This window comes from Euprymna scolopes, chromosome 17, assembly GCF_053919585.1.
Source record: "Euprymna scolopes isolate OS-2025 chromosome 17, ASM5391958v1, whole genome shotgun sequence".
NCBI classification, from domain to species: domain Eukaryota; kingdom Metazoa; phylum Mollusca; class Cephalopoda; order Sepiida; family Sepiolidae; genus Euprymna; species Euprymna scolopes.
This window is the reverse complement of record NC_136498.1, coordinates 21,955,481-21,980,361: the sequence shown is the minus strand read 5'-3', so window position 1 is coordinate 21,980,361 and position 24,881 is coordinate 21,955,481. Positions and strand designations below refer to the sequence as shown.

General features: G+C 35.8%; 1 protein-coding gene across 1 annotated transcript in view; it reads right to left on the bottom strand.

Moving 5' to 3' along the window:
- Window positions 1-20,234: 20,234 nt before the first annotated feature.
- Window positions 20,235-24,881, bottom strand: part of LOC145296709 (muscle, skeletal receptor tyrosine protein kinase-like) — a 669,635-nt gene continuing 664,988 nt past the window's right edge. The window contains exon 11 of the mRNA XM_080142688.1: window positions 20,235-21,692. Within this exon, the coding sequence (XP_079998814.1) occupies window positions 20,527-21,692 (1,166 nt within the window). The 3' untranslated portion in view covers window positions 20,235-20,526. The remainder of the gene's footprint in view (window positions 21,693-24,881) is intronic.

The following is a 24,881-nucleotide window of genomic DNA, read 5'->3' as shown; positions in this document are numbered from 1 at the left end:
TCCAAAGAGAATAAGAAAGGCATCGTGCGAGTATTTTCAACAACTCAAAAACTCTCGCTTTACCTGCTTTGTCCCTTAATTCTCATCTACTTAGAGCAATGTTTCTGACAAAGGGTAGAAAACTTTGTCTTCTTGGTCGGCAAATTTTTGCGAGTAGTTGTTAGAGATCATTTTTTTCTGTTTCCACTCTGTAAACGTTTCCTGGGCTGACGTTATCCGCCTGATAATGAAGGACCCGAACCTTGGATTAACTCACAAGTAAGTCGTCCTTTAAGCAGGTGTAAAATACCGGGTTGCTGCACTGCCATTTTTTAAATGGAATTTGAACTATGTAAGAACTTCTGGTGGGGCCTCTCGATGCCATATTTGTGGGAAATGCTTATGGCTTTTCCTTTTCAATGGTCTTCAAATGTCGTCCTTCTTCACTTTTTTCCCTATTTCCTGTCTCTCTTCCTTCCCATGTATCTTGCTCTAAACAACTCCGCTGACCTCCTCCACAAACGCTCGAACTTTATCATGAAAAGATCCATCAAACTAAACAAGGGAAAACTCTAAGCAATAACTTTCAACGTAAACTCCCACAATTTTTTTCCAACATCAGGGTTTTAGCTTAGAAACCTTCTAGAGGTTTAAATCCAATTAGAGACCAAACCCGACCTGTTGTTTTTGTGTGAAACTGGGATTAATTCAACTACTTTTTTTACAAAGGAGTCACTACTTATCAAGGCCCTGAGGATACTAGAGGATACGGGCTAATGAGTGTACAATAGTCAATGGGAAAATGTCGTAGTAATAATTAGTAGCGGGAACTGCGTGAATTGGATTACTTAAGAGGATGACTCATCAAAAAAATTGTTCACTCTGGACTTGAAGACGACCATATTGTAGTCGGTTGGAAAGCAGGAAAACGGAGCCGCTTCCTTCGCCAATTTTTTCATCAAAGGTTACTTTCACTACACATCAAAACCTGGCTCTCAAAATCGCCACGGACATGGAATATTTTAAGGATGAATTCCTCCGTGGTGGAGACACCTCCAAAGAAAACCCAAAACTCCTACAGATGTGTCCAAGTAAAACTTACAACACAACATTTATGTTTGTCCTCTTCTGTCCTCACAATGATAGAGCCGTTATCTTAGAGAATATCGTTGAGAAAATTGATCAGATTCTATCCACTCATCTCTCAGTCAACATTCACGTTCGTGGAGATTACAATGTTCACAGTGTTGAATGGTTAGTATACTCAAACAAAACAGATGACGAAGGGAGGTTTTTTCTAATTACTCTAATCACTGCGCCACGAGTCCTTGCGGGATGGTTCGCAAGGAGCCGTGGCGCAGTGGTTGGAGTACTTGGAAAATCAATTGTAAAAGTGATATTGTCCTGAAGGCTGAAGGTTCAATCCTCAGTATGAGCGACCGAAAAATATAACTGCGAATTACCTTGAACTTCTATCCAATCATGGCTGATGGAACAAGAGCATGCTACCCCATAAAGTAAATAAAGGGTTCCGCTCGGAATTCCGTCAAAATTCCCGAGTTCGACAAAGACATTCCAGAGTTCTACAAGATACACCTGAAGAAGGTCGGAGGTTACAGCGATCGAAACGTTGTGTAAATAACACTCAAGATGAGAACAGTAGTCTGATGAATTCAAATTATACGAAGGGAGTTTTGCCGTGATTTTTTTACTTGCTTCTTACCTAACACGTATTTTTTAACGAATTTACTCGGATACCTAATACTGACGAACAATTTGCAAGTCCTCTTGATCTTTTTCAAACACCATGTCCTGAACTGTACTCATCCTCCATTCTGTATCTGCTAGGAACTTCTGACCTCACGGTTGTCTCAATAAAGATAAAACAAAATATAGAACCCCCCCCCCCAAAAAAAAACAAAAACAAAAACAAATATCCCTCTCCATCGAAGGGTGTATCGATACTCGATGGCTGAATTGAACTGTTTCCGAACGTTCATATCAGACATACTCCCTACGCTCCATGTTTAGAAAGAATGTCCTCTATAGCACCCGACTTAAGTAATTAATTAACCGTCAGTATACACAGCTACATACCCTCCAAGATATTTTAACAGAAATTGAACAGCCAGCCGTGGTAACGCCTGAATGTGTTCCCATTTCACACACACACACACACACACACACACACACACACACACACACACACACACACACACACACACACACACACAAAACACACTATTTCAATTGATTTTAACGTAATAGTTGTCTTAGAAAATAACGTCACATTAAGGATTGATAGCGATCACTGTAAAAGGATTACAGAAAACGCGTGGGAGTCATATACTCAATCCATCAAGTCCAAAGAAACAAGGCCGATAGCCATTAGTCGCGTGCTCTCGTGTAATGAAGTAATGCGTGAATGTAGGATTGACATGAAATTCTTAAAGATAAACTAAAATGACCGAAAAATGGGCTGAAATGACTTAAATAAATAAAAAGTAAATGACTTGGAATGACTTTAATGAACTTAAGGATGAATTGAATGACCTTAAGAATGACTTGAATGCTTAAAAAATAACTGGAATCCTTCAAAAACAACTTGAATGATCTGGAGAATGACTTGAATGGCTTTGAGACTGACTGGTTTTAAAGTGGGTAATCATTATACATTAAATTAATACAGAAAAGTGATTCCGCACTTTATATCACAAAGTTACAAACATAAGTAAAACATGTAGTAAAAACAAATTTTACACTTTGATCAAAAGGCCCAGAAAAGGGGTATTTATTTGCTCCCCCACCGAGCAAATTAGGCACAAGGCCGATTTTTTATGTGAGGAGTGAAGGGGAAATGGGGACCAACTCCCCAGGGAATAGGGGAGCTGGATAGTGACAATTGGTATTAAGGGTTGCCCCTACATTGACCAAGGTGCTTATATATGGGGTTGCTATTTATTTGCTCCCCCACCGAGCAAATTAGGCACAAGGCCGATATTTAATGTGAGGAGTAAGGAGGAAATGGGGACCAGCTCCCCGGGGAGTAGGGGAGCTGGATAGTGACAATTGCTATGAAGGATTGCCCCTACATTGACAAAGGTCTTATATGTGGGGTTGGTATTTATTTGCTCCCCCACTGAGCAAATTAGGCACAAGGCCGATTTTTTAATGTGAGGAGTGAAGGGGAAATGGGGACCAACTCCCCATGGAGTAGGGGAGCTGGATAGTGACAATTGGTATGAAGGGTTGCCCCTACATTGACCAAGGTCTTATATGTGAGGTTGCCCCCACATATCGTCTTTGCTTGCAGTATCTGCCGGGACAGATACTACACTTTGATCTTGGCCAAAAGTTGTATTTTTTCTTTCGACATTGGCGTGCCCCAGGGATCAATCCTGGACCCAACCCAACATTCATTCTAAGCTTCACCAATGATTTCCCAAATAACAATCTAAGTTCATTCGTCGACATATACGCAGATGGCACTACCATCTATCGCAACATTTCAAAGGCCAGCAACTACCATGATCTCTTTGAATCCCAATCCTTCGATCTTGAACACGTGGTGCAAGAGGGCAAAAAGTATTGAAAACGAAGCTTCTATCTTTCCACCAACGAATGCGCTGATCTCCACTTAAAATGAAATGAATGACTCTCGTCTAGAGGAAGCACCCTGCATCAACAAGCTTCTGAAACTGACCTTCATCTGTGACCTTAAATGAAAGACTTACATCAAATCTGTTGCTAAAGCCTCTGGAAATTTTGTTGACTTATTCTGCCGCTCTAGAAGATAGCATACTCCAGATGTAAACCCATACCTGTACAATGAAGTATTCTCGTCAGATTTGAAGGTGGATCTGCTCGGAGTACGGTCTCCTGCCTTGATATCGTTCAAAACCGGCTTCGAAAGCTAGTAAGTAATGTTTAGGGCTGTGATAACAGCATGTTATTTTCATTGTTTTGACTCTTGAGTATATATCCGTTAATATCTTATATGTTTTTATGATGTGGTTCTCGGTTAATTGACTGTGTCTTACTTTGTCGGATATATACTTGAGAGTCAAAAGAATGAAAAGAGTATGCTGATCTCGAGCGCGTGGTTCAGTGGGGGAAGACATGGTGGTTACCTTTAATGCATCTAAAACCAAACTCCTATCCTTACATCATCAACGCTTTGATCCCCATCTGGCATCAATTGGAATGGATGGCTCTCGTCTGGGAGAGGTCCCGTGTTTTGACAAGCTTCTGGGTTTGACCTTTACTCCTGATCTGAAATGGAACACGTACATCAAGTCTGTTGCCAAGGTCGCTGGAAAGATGGTGGGATCCTTCTACCGCCCCAGAAGATATCTTACTACTGATGCAATTCTCTATCTATATAAAAGCCAAGTACGTCCAAGGATGGAATACTGCAGCCATATCTGGGCAGGAGCTGCTAAAAACAGCCTATCCTGCCTTGACAGAGTACAAAATAGACTTCGTGGCTTAGTGGGGGATGCCCTTTTCTCTACCCTGCAACCTCTCTCCCACAGAAGAGACGTTGCGAGCCTATCCTTGTTTTATCGTTATTTCCATAGCAGGTGCTCGTCTGAACTCCAATCTCTGGTCCCCCCTCGCCAATCTTTCACGAAAAACACCCGTCTAGCTGAATCCACTGTGAAAATTTTCACTCACTCTTTATCTGTGCCTAAATCAAAACGTGTATTCCATGAACAAAGCTTCTTTCTTAGAACTGCACGCCTGTGGAAATCTGTTCCGTCTGCTTGCTTCCCACCTGACTACAACTTGGATATCTTCAAGTCCAACGTTAACAAATTCTTAATGAACCGCCCCCAAATCAAATCTCCACACTAACGTAATGTACTTGCAATAACCCTTATCCCTGAGTGGCTTCCGAGCCTTGATAAGTGGTGACCACTGTGTAAAAAAAAAAAAAATAATGCTGTTGCCACAGCCCTAGTAATGTTCTTTTCTATTCTCTGAAACCTTTTTCTCACAGAAACGACGTTGCGAGTCGAGCTCTAATCTAGTGTTATTTGCATGGAAAGTGCTCAACCGAGCTTCAATTTATGGTCCCCCAGCAAGACGCTCATGACAAGCACTCGTCTTGCTATATCCACTCTCAAGAATTTCCACAACTATATATCTGTGCCTAAATCTAAACAAAAATTCCATATACAAAGCCTCTTTCCTAGAATTATCCGGCTATTAAAACATGTATCACGTTCCTGTTTTCCAGCTGAATACAACTTAGTCAGTTTCAAGTCCAATGTAAACAAGTTTATGTTGAACCGCTCCCTTAAATAAGCAAATTTCACCCAGCAGTACCGATCACTAGATTGTTGTCTCATCGACCACTTTGCACTCAGGGCTTGATAAGTGGTGACTCCCTCGTAAAAAAAGAGAACGAAGGTGACATTAATCGAAACGTTATGAAAATAATATTCAAAATGAGGACAGTAGTCCGAAGAATTTGAATAATACGAATAAAAGATTGGGTCTCGTGACGTAGAGAAACAATTTTTGGAAAAAAGTGCTGACTGCAGATGTCAACCGGAAGTTGCTATAAAATTTTATCCTGCCTGTAAATATTTCGGGTGATCCCGCCCATTTTTTTTATTTCTGCGACTCAGCATGAAGCTATTACGAGCAGCCAATCACGCTACATCTTGCCCCATCGTCTACCATGTGTATTTTACCCATTTTCCTTACTTAATTAATAATTTCAAGAGATTAAAACAAAATGGAAACAGCTTTCATGTCATACGATTTTATTGAAGTCTCTAAGTTCATAAATTGAATGAAACCCGATCCGCAAAGTTGAGATTCAATTTCCAAGCAATAATTTCGCCGACAGAAAATGCTTTTCTGCGAAACACATCAAACTGCGTTTGACATGTTCTTTGAGTGTCAACTGATGGTGTATATATGCGCCCCTGTTAGTGGGAACCTGTTGAAGAAAACAACAAACCTACCCCTAATCTTGGATTTCACTCATTTAAAGTTTGCACATTTGTTTTCGTATTTGCCAAGAAAACGGCAATCACTGCGTTAGTGGTATATATAACGTTAATAGTTAATTAATGTATTTATTTAAAAACACGAGTGTAAACGTCAGACGACCGGGATTCAACAGTAGCCCTAGCATTACAATATCGCCAGAGATATCGTAAAGTTATATATATATATATATATATATATATATATATATATATATATATATATATATATATATACAGGGTGCCCGTAAAGTTACTATACAGTCTTACAAGTTACTATACAGACACCCTGTAATATATTAGCAGTACAGTAAGATATTGTATTAAAATATTTATTTGTAACAAAAGAAATAAAAAGAAATAACACCTTTATGTTTATAAAAATCTCAGAAAATACACGTGTTACATCCGAAAAGAGTGTAACAATCAAGGCAAAAATTTCTATGACAAATATTCCTGTGCGTTTTCTGTTTTCCAATATCGCTTCAAAATAAATTTACGCTCTTCCAAAGTTAGCTTGCGTGGCATGCTTGATTAAATAAACCTGTAAAAAAAATAAATATTAACTATTAATACAAATATAATACAATAAAACAATAAGACTGTATAGTAACTTTACGGACAACCTGTATATAACTTTACGATATCTATATCTATATCTATATCTATCTATCTATCTATCTATCTATATCTATATCTATATATATATATATATATATATATATATATGTATACAGGCGCACACACACGCACACCCATTTATATATACGTAAACTTTTCTTCTTTTTCCCTAGATAGATATATCTAGGACCACCGCTTCTCCTCCCCTGTTTTGTCCAATGTATGCTATATACTCCAGAAATTACAATTAGGATATCTGCTGTGGAACGGGATTGCCTAAATCTATATTGTTGGTCGGTTAGAAGTTTAGTGGCTATAAGGTGATGGACTCAAGCTTTGTTAATTCTGGACTCAAATATTTTAACAAAAAGTGCGGAGGAGGCTAATAGGACGATAATTTATGGATCAGCTCTTTCGCCAGAATTCTTGTACAACAGAAGCAGTTTTCCAGCAGTCAGGAAAGCAAGATTCGTTAAGGTATTTGTTACAAAGTTTGGAGAGGATTGGAGCAACCTCAGCTGAGCATTTTTTTAATAGCACAGCTGGGGTGAGATCGGGTCCACGTGCTTTTGAGGTGTCTAAGTTTTTGATATGATGCACCTGAGAACGGGTAATTTTCAGATCATCTAGTGTGGTGTCTGTCCGAAAAGGAAAGTCAGGGAGGGAGTGGTGTGGCGCGTCTAATGTGGAGTTTGAGTCAAATCTACTGGCCAGTATGTTAGTCTTCTCGGTTGCCGCGCAAGCAACCTCTTGATTGTTGGATAGTTGGGAGAATTGTTGATTGCCCATTATTTACTAAACTGTTGTAGATTTGCCAGAAATCACGGGTTCCTAGTTTCTGCGCTTTAATGCGTTTTCTGGTGGTTTCGGTATATTTTTTCAGTATATTTCTCTTAGCTGTTGCTATTTTTTTTTACAAATACTACTAGCTTCTATAAACTTTCGTCAGTTCAGTAATGCTATCACGGATGAAATACATTTGTAGCAATTTATGTTGAGCATCAGGGACCGGAAGCAGAGATCCTACTTTATGGTAAATTTGTTCCTTCACTTTAAAAGTTGGTATAAATGGAGCTATAATGACTTTAGTAGCAAACGATGTCATTCGGAAGCAAGAGCTGTATTTCCTGATGTTAGATAGAAAATGCATTGATTCAGTAGTATTCCCTTGAAGCAAATTTTTTAATGGTTCTTATGGACCCTCAAGTTGAGGTAATTTAATTTTTCCAGCATCACAACACATTTCCTTTTTTTTCTTCCATAAATTTCAGAGCAGTGCAAAATTGACACACCTCCTATGAGAACCTGGTGCAGCAAGTTATAATCAGCATCAGGGTTAGGGTTAGGGTTAGGGTTAGAAATGCTAGGCGATCCAAATTCTGTGGTTGTCGCGCATAGAGTCGTGTTTGACGCTGATATGTCGCTTCTCGTGGACGTCTTTCAGCAAGATGTCTACTCATTGAATCAAAACTCCCCCCAAACCTCTGGACGCATGCACTTATGACTGCTGCATATATACGCAACCGGTGCTTTAACAAAAGATTTTCTAGAAGCTCATATGAAGCTTTTTGCAATAGAAAGCCAAATGTAAGCTAAATGCATGAATTTGGTTCAACTTGCTACGCATTTATAAATAAGAAAAGCAAATTAAATATCAAAACTGGCCGAGGTATATTCCTTGAGTAGGACAAAACAGCCCAGCCTACTTAGTATTTTTCCAGAGAAAAATAAAATAAAAAGAACCCGATGTATAAAATTCACAGACATGTTTAATTTCATCATATGAAGAGGATGAATTAATATCTCCTTAAATTTATAAGACTAATGAGGACAATGAAGTCGCCGTTGATGGGGGACAAGATTATCATTATTTAAAGTCGAAAATGCATCGGAACGTTACATAAAAAGAAGTTGAAGACTAGCCGATTTTTTTGTGGTCGACAATTTGGAAGACGGTCAAGTCGACTATTGCTATTTCATGGATGATACGCCAAAAAGCTTTAACGAAGCAATTCATTCTGGATATTATTAACAATGGAAAATAGCAATGGAAAGCGAAATAGATGATTTAACAGAAAACAATATCTATTCGGTAATGCCTCTCAAAGAATAAACATGTCATTTCTTCTCGATGAGACTTTACAAAAAAAGACTACAGCATCAGGCGTTAAACAAGGCTAGATTTGTTGCTAAAGAGTACTCTCAGATTTACGGTATAGAATGTTTTTCTGTTTTCTCCTTGAAACAAGAATTTTGCCTCTAAGAGAGTTCATAATAAGTAATCAAGCTATGCAGAAAGCGATGTTCCGCCCTCTGCTGTTAAACCTTCTTGCTGATTCGAAATTATATACTTTAATTTCTCTCCTTGCCCATGCTAATTGATGTTGGGCTAGGGGTTGAATACAGTGCCAAAAGTGACTTTGCAAATGGGTTTAAATTCTTCGAGCGGTAGTAAGTATCATTTCCTTCACTGAAGATTGTGTGAACATGAAATACCAGATGCTGTAGGCAATAATTAAAAAGATGCAATTAAGAACACAGTGCAATATTAAATGTATATAAAAAATACATACATATTTATGATTTTCGAGGATTTTCTGACAAATGCCTATAACCGACTAGGGAACGCCGATCAACCTGTAATATTTGTAGACATCGTTTTAAACTGTCGATCCAAAGCTTAGGACTCATTATTTAAAATTAATAAAATACTGATTGTGAATCGATCAAATATCACATCACAAACAATAAATTGAGCAATAACGTTTCTCTCTCTCCGCAACAGTGCGTACATAAAGCAAGTTAATAAACCAAATCAGGCATCAAAGCACATGCTCACACGGAGAAATTCTACAGCAAGCATCACTTTTCCCAACAGATATATTTGACCTGTACAGCTGCTATTCTGAAAAAGCAGAAAGAGTTTCGTCAATACGATCGCTATATGTGACGTTAAGTTTAAAGAAGCTAACGATGACTGTAAGAATAAAGTAGTCGTATCCATGAGAAGATATAGTGAAATGCCAAGAAACCGTATTGAGTCGTAAGAATTAGGAATTCGCGATTTCCGGAAAATTTATAATAATATAGCGAATATATGGGCAATCAACAATCCCCCCCTCTATCCAGCAACCATGATTTTGTCTGACTGAACTGCTTACCTAGCCATTCGTTTTTAATCTCAGCTTAGACATCATAAACTACTCCCTCCTAAATTTCTATTGACGAGCAGAAACTGATGTCGATAATCTGATAATCAACTCTTCCCATATCCGTTATGCCATGATTTTATCCCTGGTAAACTAATAGAATAATGCACTACTTAGCTAGCCCCAATTCTCACCAAAATCTACAAAAAAGGCTAATTTCTCTTGTGGGAGCGTATCAATGACCATCATGAGAGCCTCTTTCATCCAATCAATTGTCTCATAATTACAGCCGCTAAGGTTTTCCTTATTTTCCTTGAGCTTATGGAATAAGTAAAAATCACAGGGAGCAAGGTCTGTACTATAGAGAGGGTGAGGAATTGCCTTGATGCCCATCTTGGTCAAATAGTTTGTAACAAAGTGTTTTGGACTGGTGCATTGTCCTGGTTGAAATGCTACTGACCCGGTTTGAAGAGTGCTGGTCTCTTTCTACGGAATCTCTTCCTGAACTCCTTTAAAGCCTTATTATTTTCATTGTTGACTGCCTGTCCAGTGGGAACTCAGTGCGTGTACATCATACTCGTGCTCTCAAAGAAAGAGATTATCTGGCATCTTGGGTCTGGGAGGGCCATCATGCTTCCCTTGGAAACTCTGTCTCTTAGTCATAGCAGTAAATTCAGCTTTCATTGCAGGTCACCAGAACATCAAAAACTACGGGATTAAAATTGATCAGTTTGACCATCGCTCTGTTGCCACGACAACATCTTTCTTTCTGATCTTCTCTAAGCACCATTGGGACAAACATCGCCCAAATCTTCCGCATCTTCAGTTCCTAAGAATAATTGTGCGTACAGTTCCCACACTGACATTAAACTATGCACTTATTGTCGACGATCGTTATCCATGAAATTTTTTATTTGGCCAATCAACTTTAAGTTTCTTACTTCTTTACTCCTCCAACGCCTCTCATTATCCCTACCAGATTCGCTGCCTTCTTTGAATCTCTTATGTCATTCAAATACATGTGCTGGATTCATGCAAGATGGCCCAAAAACAGTATGAAGAATTCCATACTTTCCAAGTTTAAAACAGAATTTTATTGTATATCATCTTTCTAAAATGTTGTCACGCCCAGATTGCATTTTCGAGACTCAACAGCTGTGACGACCAGGCTTTAGTAGAATGTATTCCAATTTCTGTTGTAGCTGCTCATTTGAACCTGAAATCATAAAAACTATCTAATAAGATGTATAGCAATCACATACTGAATTTTCAAGAGTCTACGATAATTTTAAATGCGTGCACAAAAAAGTCTGGAAACTTACTGAAGGCACCTCGTATGTAATACGGCAGAATCAGGCCGGTACACCGATTCCCGTCAAATAACTGACCTTAAGCAACGTTGAACCTGGTCAGTACTAAAATGGATGGCTATTGGGGAATTCCAGGGGCTGTATGTGCTCTCCGCTTATCTCCGCATTGTTTCCAGTCAATTTTGGGTCTCTTCTTACTATTGGACCCAAGCAGTGCCGATTCAGGAGAGGCGTGGTTGAGGATTGCGCAATCCTTATTTCACAATTACATGCACAGATACTATTACATGGCTGTCCATTGTCTCTTAAATACTGAGCGGAGGCATCGCATATCCATACACACATATGACTACTCCAGCGGCACGTCTACTTAGGTTGAACTCGAACTACTGAAAGTCAAAGATGTTTGGGACGAACAAAAAGTGCCCCTTGACACAGTTAGCACAACTTGTTATTTAGTAATACATTTCCGCCAGATCTAGTATGAAATAATCATCAGTTTTATTAATTCAACATTTTCTCAGAAAAATATATATTCGTTCACCATTTAGCGCTATCGTAAGTATTTGATCAAAATATATACGTGATGTTCATATACATGATAATAGCTTAAAATTCATATATTAATACGATAACGTGTGTTATTTTGTGTGTCACGCTTGCATCTTTTTTCTTCCGAGTGACTGTCGTTTAATTGTCGTAACCTTCCATTTCTGGTAATAAATAATTTTACCAAGAATTCTTTATAAGGTTTGGTTTCGGTTTCGATTATAGCTGATGACACTCAAGTCATCTACTTTTTTAATAAGTAATTTTACCAAGCATTCTTTATAAGTTTTGGTTTCGGTTACAACTGAAGAAACTAAAATTATATATATATATATATATATATATATATATATAAATATATATATATATACAGAGTTAAGTTATCAAAGAAAATATCATTAACAAACCAAACTTATCAAGATAGATAAATCCCATGTTCAACATCTTCAACCGTAAAGAGTAGCAATTAAAAAATAATCGATAAAAATGAAACGTCTGTTTTGTTCGGCTTTACTAAACTAGAAAACTGCAAGTCAGCTTTTCGTTATATTTTGCAAGAATGATTGTATCTAACCCAACTGTGTTTTTAAATATTAAAAAGTAAAAAATATTACCATATTAAAAAACCTTTTTCGACATCGTTACTCTCCGTTCCGATTTCAGCCGAGGCTACTTACCGGAAATACTTCCGGTTTATATTGAATTTGCTTTCATTAGTAACTTTTCATATCGATAAGTATACGATTTATCCAGTTTGTTTTTTTCATAGAAAAAATTGCATTAATTTGTTTTTTTTTCCTTCCTGCTTTTTCTACTTTACGTGTTCCTCCCCGACATAACAAAAGAATTATTAAAAATAAAACTACTCGCCGGGATTCAGCAATATATATACACCAGTTTTGTTTGTTGTTTAAATACTTGTAAAAATATTACACATAAAAGGTTATTTGACTTTTTCTAAACTATAAAAAATACTTTAACAAGAAAGTTGCTAGTTTATTTTTACGACTTGCTCCAGCGTATTATAAACACAATAACCTCCCCATGTTAAAAATGGCATTCGGATTACCCCCACAACCTCGAAAGTCGTTCTTAACATGGGGATGTTGGGGGTTTATTCTGAAAGCCGTTTTTAACATGGGGAGGTTGGGGTGTTTATAATACGCTGGGCCAAGTCGTAAAGATTAACGAATTTGCTATTATTTATTGCAAAAATAGCTAAAAATGTATTTATTTGACAAAAAAAATGACATTTTCTACAAATATTTAATAAGAAATACAAAAAAAAACCGGTAGATTTTTTCTTTTTTGTGTTTTTTCTGTTGATGTTTTGTTTCTACATTAAAAATTTTACTTTATAATTTCATTCACATCGATTTGTTATTATTACATCGGCAACGCTCGGCTTTATCCGGCTATTAACGTCATGTTTTACAATATCTTTTTGTTTATTAAATTGTTAGGTAACAGTACAGATGATCCGGTCGGTTTCTAATGTGTGGAAACACTAGCTCCTGAAAAAAGGGTACTCTGGATAATAAGAAAAATAAAATTTGCGTCAGTCTCGAAAGATTTCTCCTCTACTGATCGAGGAAAAAACGGTGAAGCGTAGTTCACCCTCTGTTTCTCTCCCCTTTCTCTCTCTCTTCCGCTTTTAATATCTCTCTCTCCATCTCTCCCTCTCTCTCTCTCAATCTATCACCCTCTCCATCATTTCTTGGACCCCTTTCTCTCTCTAACTCCCCCTCTCTCTCCTCTTCTCTGTTTCGCTCCCTCTCGGTTTCTAACTATTCCCCTTCTTCTGTCTATCTCTCAATCCATCTATCTCTCTATATCTCCTTCTCTTTCTCTCTCACTTTCTCTTTTCTATCTATATATCTTTCTCTCTATCTGTCCATCTCTAATCCCTCATCATTAGCCCTTGCTGCAAGCGGAATACCTGCGACCTTGCTACCAAGTAGAAGAATTACTTATTCTACTTTAAAACTACTATTAAATATTCAATTTTTCAAAAATCCCATGTTCAACATCTCCAACACATCCAGTATGGGAAAAAATATTGCAAAAATGCAAACTTATTGTTTTCTATGAATGCACAATGACACGCAAAAAAATCCCTTGAAGCTCTTGGTCGGTCCTTGCAAGATTTTTGTGGTAATGTCAGACCATTTGGGAATGCAGCAATATTGTTTGCAGGAGATTTCAGACAAATGTTACCGGCAATTCCTCAACCAACACCAGCAGATGAAATAAATGCTTGCATATCCTGTTGCAGACTGCTCGATCCGCACAGAAATTTTTGCATCATTTATGGGAAATTAGATACGGAAAAGTGCCAGCTGATCTGAGTTAAGGGCGAAATTCTTTGACTTTTAACTTCTGTAATTTTATAATATCAAAAGAAGAGTTGGTTAAAAAGGGTTTTCTGGATATTCAAATTAATTATACGAATTCTACTTGACTGAGTGAACGAGCTATTCTTGCAGCTCAATACAATGACGTCCACAAACTTAACGCTATTAGTCAACGTCAAATTCCAAGTGAGGTAGTCACATACAAATCCATCGACACAGTTGTGGAACCAGATAAAGTGGTTAATTATCCAACAGCTAGATTTGCCAGGGATGCCACCGCATGTACTGCAACTGAACATTGGCGTACTAATTATCATGTTGTGAAATATAAACCAATCCAAGCTTTGCAATGGCACATAGCTTGCAGTAAAAAAATTAACAAACAATATCATAGGAAAAACAATCTTAACAGGACCTTCCATAGGTGAATATATCTTCATTCCACGCATTCCTACGATTCCACCGGATACACCATAACACTTTAGGAAACTGCACTTTCCAATTTTAGTGTCATTTGCAATAACCATCAACAAAGCTAAGGGAACAATCTTTACAATTTTGTGGCTTACAGCTATTCACTAATATTTATGTTAGATGTTAAAGAGGCACCTAGCCAAAAAAATCTCTATATCAGCTAAGAAAATGGACCAACCAAAAGTGTATACCTATACTAAATGGGAAATTAAACGTATAAGAAACATGGATTTTCTCATTTTGGAACTTTTTCTATTGTGCTAATTTGAGCCACAGCAACGCGTGGCAGGGTACAGATTTCATTATATGTACACATATAATTATTATATATGTATATATGATAATTATCTCTCTCTCTCTCTCTCTCTCTCTCTCTCTATATATATATATATATATATATATATATATATATATATACAGGGTGCGTCTGGTATTTGAGAACATATATTTCCTTTTTAAAAATAATCAAAAAGACAAATAAAAACGTCGGTATTACAAGAAGTCACTTCATTATACATAAACTAAAATATAATTTTTTAAATTTATTCAAAAAAATCGCCCTCAGCATCAATTACAATTTCTATTCGAGACCTAAACCGTTGGCAACCACGTTTAAGCTGGTCCTCATCGATATCCTGCATTACTCTGACTATGGATGCTTTCAGAGAATCTTTAGTGTTATGAGGATGTTTATTAACACCTCTCTCAACAACGCCCCACACATAATAATCCAACGGATTTAGGTCTGGAGAGCTTGAAGGCCACAAATTGGGGGTAATGTGATCATGGAAATTCTCTGCTAACCATTCTTGTGTCTTCTGAGTCTTATGTGCCGGTGCAGAGTCTTGTTGAAAGATGTAGGGCCTTCCGTTTCTTACTCTATCAATCCAAGGCTTCACAACAGTACTCAGGACTTCAATGTAAGCAGCAGAATTGATTTTAAGTCCTTGTGGAAATAAATGTGGCGGCATCACATGTCCCTCATTGATAATCACCCACAAAACCATAACAGTTGCTGGAAATTTTGTGTGCATGATTCTTGAAACTTCAGAATGGCAACACATAGCCATCTGTCATTTCTTCGGTTTACCTTTTGGTTTTTGTCAAAATTATTTTCGTCTGAACCTCCCCCCCCAAAAAAAAATGTATTGCTCAGCAGGATGTTTCAGTTTGCTTAAAAGCCTCTTGGATTTTACCAACCGATTTTCTTTGGTGGTCTTGGAGATAAAGTGGCCTCTATTCATCACATACGACTTGTATCGAAGATTTTCATGATGCCCTACGAATTGTAGTTTCTGAGACATTAAGATCTTTTGCAAATGACCTCATTGACTTTTGAGGGCCCTCATCAATGATGTTCTGAACTCTTTGAACAAGTTCAGGTGTTCTTATGCTGTCAGAGCGTTGTTGATGCTTTTCGCGTTTAACAACTGGAGAAATTGGACCATTTTTGTCCTCTAATTCTTTGCGAACTTTAAAGAGATCAGGCAACTTTTAGAAATTGAGCAATTTGCAAATCATTGTGTTCTGCCATTATTGCAACTATTACAACCTGTCTTTTCATTTCCTGAGTTATATTAATATCTGCCATAATTAATTTTCTGAAAGAAACAAAGTAAAAGATATAATAATAGATAAAAGAGGTGAAATAAGTGATGTTCTCAAATACCAGACGCACCCTGTATATATATATATATATATATATGATAATTATAAAAATAATATTCAACCGTCATAAAAAGAATAACCAGATAAGATTTTTATATATTGATCATCGGCATTTATAAATAGATAACAATTTTACTAGATTCCAAACCCCAAGATTTGATTCATCTTACCAATCATTTTTGAAAAAAAACAAAAAAACACAGAGAAGACGGCGACTCAAGTACATAGCGATTGCAAAGGCGTACACAAATTCGATGTGAATTGTTTTTTTTCGAGATTTTATCTCTAACATCGCTATGCATTTTTCTCTCTGAGCATATTCTGTTCGTTTTTTTTTTCTGACGAGTATACGGCGAAACAAATATCAGTTTAAACTCCATAAAGGAAATGTACCGAAGTTTTTGTTTGTAGAAAAATATGGTAATATAAAAAAAATCTTGTACTTCGGAATCTCTCTCTCTCTCTCTCTCTCCTCCTCCTCTCTCATATATGTGTGGGTGTATATATATATCTATATATATATATCTATATATATATCTATATATATATCTATCTCTATATATATATATATATATATATATATATATATATATATATATTAGTTATGGAACGATTCTTGCAATATTTTTCCCGATTACAATACAATTACCGATTCCATACTAAATTCCCAATCCATACCAAATTCTCGATCCGGTTCTTTATTAATCTCTAAATATCTTATAATGGGATTGTGATTTTTCCCCGATTATAGTAAAAACACAGTTTAAAAGTACAGATATGTTCTCAAATGTAAAAATTAACTTGTGGGGCCAATTTATAGATTTTAGTTTTACCAGTTGTTTAAAATCAATAAATATTTACTATTTCAACATTAGTAGCAGCAGTGGAAGATTTTATTTTAAACAAAATAAAACAAGAACAATTAAAGGAATCGTTTTTGGCATCAGAAAATATGGCACAACTTTTTCCGATACCGATTTCGATACTCCCAAAAGTTCCGGTATTTCGATGCCCGATTCCGATTAATCGTCCCAAAAACTAATATATATATATATATATATATATATATATATATATATATATATATATATACATGTATATATGCATATATATACACATATATACACACATATATACATATACATATATATATATATATATATATATACACATGTATATATGCATATATATACACATATATACATATATATATATATATATATATATATATATATATATATATATATATATATATATATATATATATATATATATATCGATTAAATCCTTTTCACCACCGTTCCTGTAATATTTTCAAAAGAATATAACAAATTTCAATTTCTTTTAAAACATTTTCTTTTAATTTTATGGTACAGATTTTCAATCTCCAACGTCATTTTAAATTCATTAAAAAAAATCTCTTTAGCATGTTTGGTCATTTTTTAAAATCCCAAATAATAAATTTCTTTTGAAAAAAGAAAAGTCATTCTCAAAGAATATTGTATGCCATATATGGGCATCCCCAAGAAGTCATATATTGATGTCTTTGTCTGGGAGGGGCGAAATAAGCCAGATTTCTTCGGATCTCCCGTATTTTTTGCGAGTGTACCCTGGGCACCAGAGCAGAGCCTGAAAGGCGATACTGACTAGCAAACCCTCCTAAAGGGTCATTTGTTTTATTTCCCCGTATGTTTACCACTCCCCCATGAATTTTAATGTGTTGGGATGATTTTTTTTAATAAAGTTTCAAATTTGACAAAAAATCCTTGAAACACACACAAATACAGAAAACATGTTTAGTAATAAGAGAAATGGACTTCCTTTGTTGAAGAATATCATCAATTTCAGTTACTTCTCTGAATGTTCATTTGATATCTACACATTTATATATGCATGACTACATACCTGCTAAGATATGTATTGAAGAGTAATCCTGATGTAGACAGAATTTTGCAGGAGTTTGGTGAATACCCGGCAGGGGTTAGAAGCAAAGAACGAACGGGTCAATCGTAAAAAATATGCTTTTTCTTGTGTGTGTGTGTGTGAGAGAGTTCAATTTCATTTTATTTCTTACAAAAGATACGGATGCTGATGCTTCTGAGTGGTACCAAGTTTGATACTTCTCAAATACACCAGCTTCAAGATACGAAATAAGTGTCTGGTTTTCGTTAATGTTTTTCGTTCTTTTAGTTTATTAACTTCTTTTTTTTATTCACATTTGCTTACTCTTATTGAATAAAATATGATTCATTGAACCATATAAGTAAAAAAAAAATATACTGCCTTTGCAAAAAATGCTTTTTTTAGATGCTTGTTTCATTATTTTTATAGTAGATATGTACATTTCATTTTTTTTTATTTAGATAAACGTTCAGATTGACGACATTAAATGTTTCTTCAAAAATTAGAATAAAATTACTCTAAAAACGAGAATATATATATGCATGTATGTATGTATGCATATATATATATGTATGATGCATACATATATGCATATATACTTATATATATGATGCATATATATACACATATATATATATGATGTATATATATATACATATATAGATGATGTATTTATATACATATATATGATATATATGATATAATGTATATATATATATATTTATATATATTCCATCTCGTCAATTATTTTACCATTTGTTCATTTCACGCAGTAGAACATTGTAGCGGTTTTGAGGAACATCTAGTCATCCCTGATAAGTTGTTTAGTGACATGACGAAAGTATCTTTCGCTATGCATCGAAACATGTGTAAGATGCAATATAATGAATATTTAGACGTTTGTTTTAATTAAAAAATATTAGAACAAAATGAAAGCAACCAAACAAAATTCATGACTGTGAATTGGTTCCATATTTTGGTAATTTTCGATTTTCCCTTTTTAAATCCCTCGAAGCAGCTTTGAGAAAGCGAGGGCGAAACCGGTCAGCTGACCACCCGATTTAGTTTTCTTCCGTTTTCGGTGTCCCTTTTTCTTTATCTTAAAACACATTTTACTTTTAATCATGAATTATAAAAGCCTTCCATTCATGATTGCAATATATATATATATATATATATATATATATATATATATATATACAATGCATGACAAAAGTCTATATTCCAAATTTCATGATGTTGACCATCTTACAATTTATTCCTTTAATTCTGTTGACATTTACAATTCTTGACACTATCTGTTTCGTAGCACAAACAAAAGCAATCACTTAATTAGTATATCAATCATGAATCTATTTTGTTCTTAACTCATCAGAACACATAGCAACAATCAATCCACCAAATGTAAAAAAATGCATTTGGACATGATTAAAATAACCGAAAATTAGAAGAGAAGTTGTAAATATCTTATAGTTTGATTATATTACGTCATTTTGAATTTTATATGATTCTAAGTTAATATTTTACAGAGGTAAAGCAACCAATGAAGTTTCAACGAGGTTAATGCAAGAGTGCTCAATACCAAAGTAGGTCAATATATATATATATATATATATATTTATATTACATAAGCATTAATATGTCGCCACACATTCATGAGAATATTTCGATATTACTTATACAAAAGTTCAGTCAGTAACCCTGACTGAACTTTTGTATAAGCAATATCGTCTTAAATAGTATCTAGTTACTTGTAACTGACTGACCGAAACATGCTCATAAATGTGCAATGACATCTAAAAGCTTATGTAAAATTAATAAAAAGTATATATATATATATATATATATATATATATATATATATATATGACGATTATGACATTAAGAACGTTTTAGGTTTAAAATTAATTTAGTACTACGTAGTAATAGGAATGATGACGACTCTTAATACGTTTTCGTCTTGAGCGATACAGAAAACAAAATGGCGCCGAATACTTTTTTAGAACTTCCATTATTGTCGCATATTTATACATTTACATGTGTTTTTCTTCTAATTACATGCGTCATCCTCCATAGATTTTAACTCAAATAGGTTCCTCATTTAATAATATTAAAATAAAACACGATAAGAACATTTTTATCTCCTATCCACAATTATTTATCGAATTCTGTTGATGCCCACAATCTGAACGCTTACCAATATTTAGAATCGACCAGAAAAAAATATTTGTACAAAACTATCAATGATTTTTTTGTTCGTGTAGATTGGATGTTTTTTGTTTTTTTTTGTTTTTTTTCAAATGAAGAAAAAAATTTCCGTTGCTTTTTATTTGCGGCAGCAGTTATCGGTTTCAGATTCTCCAATTTTTTCTTGAATGATTTCAACATTTTACCATTCTTTTTTAAAGATAATTTTTTTGCTCATTACAAAGTAGGTAAAAAGTGAAGAATTAAAAACAAAAAAAAGAAAAATAACACGTCCATATTTTTCACTTTTTCTTTTTTATTTGTCGATGCCTTAAAGCGCTTCCTTGAGATTTCTGGCGGCCAAATATTGACTGTGAAGTATACTCAGCGATTTATACAGTGATGAAAAAGTGGGCCGGTTAGCTGGTTTCCTGCTCCAGCAAAGTCGCATTAAATCATAGATCTCCGGTGGACAATTCTCAGGACAGGGAAGCACTTTACCGTCTTTCACGTATCTTACTACCTCTTCGTGCGCCATCCCATAATAAGGTTGAAGAGCAAATGAAAAGATCTCCCACATGACAACCCCGAACGACCAGACATCGGACTCAATAGTGAACTTATTGTTCAATATAGTCTCTAATGGCATCCACCTGATAGGTATTGCGTCGTGCTCGCTTCCTTTGTAGTAGTCGACACTGTGGACATTTCTGGCAAGACCAAAGTCAGATATTTTCACAGTTAGATTCTCACCAACGAGACAGTTCCTCGTTGCGAGGTCCCTGTGGACATAGCCTTTGCTAGAGACATACACCATGCCGTTCGCAATCTGTTTTGTCAGGAATAGCAGTTCGCAGTGGTCAAGATTCGGTAGGTCGACGTTTCCCAGCTCTGACGGTCGCCGGAAAATAATCAACTGCTCGGGGCTGCTGAGCCTCAAAAATTCGTTCAGATCTCCTTTGGTCATGTACTCGAATAGGAGGCACATCGGTTTGCCAATGGCACAGACTCCGAGCAGTTTAACAACATTAGGGTGGTTAAAATCAGCCATCAGACTGGCCTCTCGTTCAAAATCCAGCATGAGATCTTCCGAAGCGTCGTCCTTTAACATTTTCACCGCAACTAGTGTGAATTCTTCGCCCTTGATTATATTGGCTGCCTTTGCTTTGAAGACCCTCCCGAATGCTCCTTGGCCAATGTCACGGATGTAAACGATATCGTTGCGCGGATATTCTAGAGATTCAATCTTTGGATTTTTTGTGCTTCCTTTCATGAGGTGATATGACATATTCTGCGGCAATTTGTCGAGGTCGATGTCTAGATCGTCTTGCGGGGTTGACTTGTATTTGGCACCTTGATTATTGAGGAACACTTGGTAGCAGAGGATAAAGATCACAGCCAGAACCATTACTCCAACGGATACCACAACTGTTATGATAAATATAGTCATCAGAGAAAGAGGGTTACCCTTGTGTTTTGGCGTGAGTTCAGTCGTGTCTGAAAGTAAAGAAAAGAAAATGGTGATTAGAGCAATAACGATAATTCGAGACTTATACAAGTGCTGTTCAACGAGGAACACTCTGGTTATTATAAATTGCCTGCGGGGCACCGTCAGCCTTCTCCGGTCGCGACGCCCCTGGCAGTAAGCAATGGATATTCTACTCATTAAGATATGAGGCAAAGCCTATGAGGATTGATCGCCGAGAATTACCCAGAACTAATATCTTGGCCTCGATTGCCGAGATCAGTAACTCGTCTGGCATGTGTCTGTCATTGCAACTGCCAAATAAATGGCGCGAATGGCTGGTATTTATTTTTTCTATCACAGGAAGATGTGGCACAAGGCCGGAAGGTGGGGAGCATCAAGTTAGTGCCTCTAATGGAAGTGCACGCTAGCCTATTAAAAATGGCTTGGGCATTCACGTCAGCATTCTCCAGTCAGTCAAGTTCCTGCCAGACTGATTGTCGGGATCATAGCTTTGACCATTATCCAACCTCAATCACAAGCCAACGCAAATAAATGGCTTGGTTTCTTCCACAAACGTTCAAAAGTAACTATATTTATTGCCTTTCATAAGTTTATTATTATTGAAATTGGTGCATGATCTTACCCGATAACACCCCCCCACATATATATATGTTATTTATTTGTTCTTGTTTGCGATACTTTTTAAATGAATTCAAGTATTTAAACGACAGTGCATTTTTACCTAAATGCGAATTGGAATAATTTTCTTTTTACCAATATGCCCCCCCCAAATAGGGAACGGCATATGTATTGTTTTTAAAATATAATTATCCACTGATACGTCTCTCGTCGTCTACGACATCATATATATATATATATATATATATATATATATATATATGCATGTGTGTGTATGTATAAATTCACCTACATGAATTTAACCTCTCCTGATAACCCGCACACCCCTCGTTCACCACTCCGCTATATACCAGATACCTGAATATCCCCAATTATTCCCTTAGCTAGATGTCGCAGTGAAATGTTTGCAACCTAGTCCCGAAGCCCCTCTTTTGATGAGAAGCATTAGGCCTCGAAATACCTTGATATATAATAAGTTTATATATATATTATACTTTTTTATCTCAGAAGATAGCTATATATATATATATATATATATATATATATATATATATAACTTGAATATTATCTGGGTAAAACTTTCTATCTCACAAGATAGCTGTGTGTGTGTATATATATATATATATATATATATATATATATATATATACACAGCTATCTTGTGAGATAGAAAGTAAAACTTTCTATCTCACAAGATAGCTGTATATATATATATATATATATATATATATATATATACACAGCTATCTTGTGAGATAGAAAGTTTTACCCAGATAATATTCAAGTTATATATATATATATATATATATATATATATATATATATATATATATATATATATACACAGCTATCTTGTGAGATAGAAAGTTTTACCCAGATAATATTCAAGTTATATATATATATATATATATATATATATATATGTATATATAACTTGAATATTATCTGGGTAAAACTTTCTATCTCACAAGATAGCTGTGATATATATATATATATACAGCTATCTTGTGAGATGGAAGGTTTTACCCAGATAATAATCAAGTTATATATATATATATATTATCTGGGTAAAACTTTCTATCTCACAAGATAGCTGTGTATATATATATATATATATATATATATATATATATATATATATATATATATATATACACAGCTATCTTGTGAGATAGAAAGTTTTACCCAGATAATATTCAAGTTGACACATTTGTCTTTGAATATGACTAACCAATTTTCATTTAGTATCACTGCCCAATATTATTTGCAGTAAAATACATCTTATTTTAAATGAAACATGCAATAGTTTCGCCTAGGCAATTGTTAATACATAAAAAAAACTTCCGATTATGGGTGAAAAATCCAAATCAGTAAGGGAATTAACATATTTTTAGTAACTAACTCTTTAGTTTTAGAGTTGTCTCGTTAACAACTAAAAGAAGGTCGATATCTGAAAAGTAGGATTTTGCCAAAGTAGGACGATATCATTCAACAAGCTATCACAACGCTTAAATTAATATCAGATTTTGAAATTGGGATGGTATATTGTTATTTCAACCATCAGAAAATACCGCAGCCCACACAAGCTATACCACGAGAATCGTTCCAAGAGTAAAATCTCTTATATTTGTAATTAAAAAAGTAAAACGTTGAAAGGCTACGAAGACAGAAGTAGTACTATTAAAACGAGCGACCGTTTTGTACCCGAATTTGTTTTTGTACATAATCATCAGCATTTGCAATGCATTTTTCCCAGTCTCTCTTGATGCCTCGGTCATAAAAGTTTTGTCATGAATATCTCTGTTACCGCTCTGAAATCGACGAAGCCATCTTCTAACTGTGCTGTCATCAACTGCAACGACTTCGTAGACGTTCAAACGGCGCCGATGAATGTTGATCGGCTCAATTTTTTCTACAGGAAGAAATTCAATAACGCACATTTTTTTTTTAAATTTTTTTTTTATTACATTTTCACCCCAAACAAGGCACATTGCCACATTGGTGTAGGGGGCTACTATCAGGGGCAACAACTACTGGGGTACTATGTTGGGATTTGGGCAGCAAGGTGTCGGTTCACGTTACACTTGAACTTCTGCACGTCAGTACTGTTGGGGAAGCAGGGACCTGGGATGGAATTCCAGAGTCTAGCGGTTCTGGGGAAGAAACTATTGGAGTAAAAAGATCTTTTACATCTACGGATCTCTACAGTGTGGGGGTGGGATTTAGTAGCCTGTCGGGTTTGTCGAGGGTGCACACGTCGTGGGGGCACAAGTGATTGCAGTTCGTCAGAGCATTCACCACTAAAATACTTGTAGAAAAGGCAGAGGGATGCAACATTTCGTCGATGGGACAGAGGCTGAAGCTTAGATGCCAGTTCAGGGCCTATCAGGTTTGCGACTCTCTTTTGAACCTTGTCAAGGAGCGAGAGACTAGTAGCAGATGCACCAGCCCAGATGTGGCAGCAATACTCCATACATGGGCGAATGGTGGCCTTATAGAGGTACAGGATACTTTCGGGTGTTAGTAGATTTCTAGCACGGTAGAGAGAGCCCACCTTTCTTGCAGCGGCCCTGGCAATG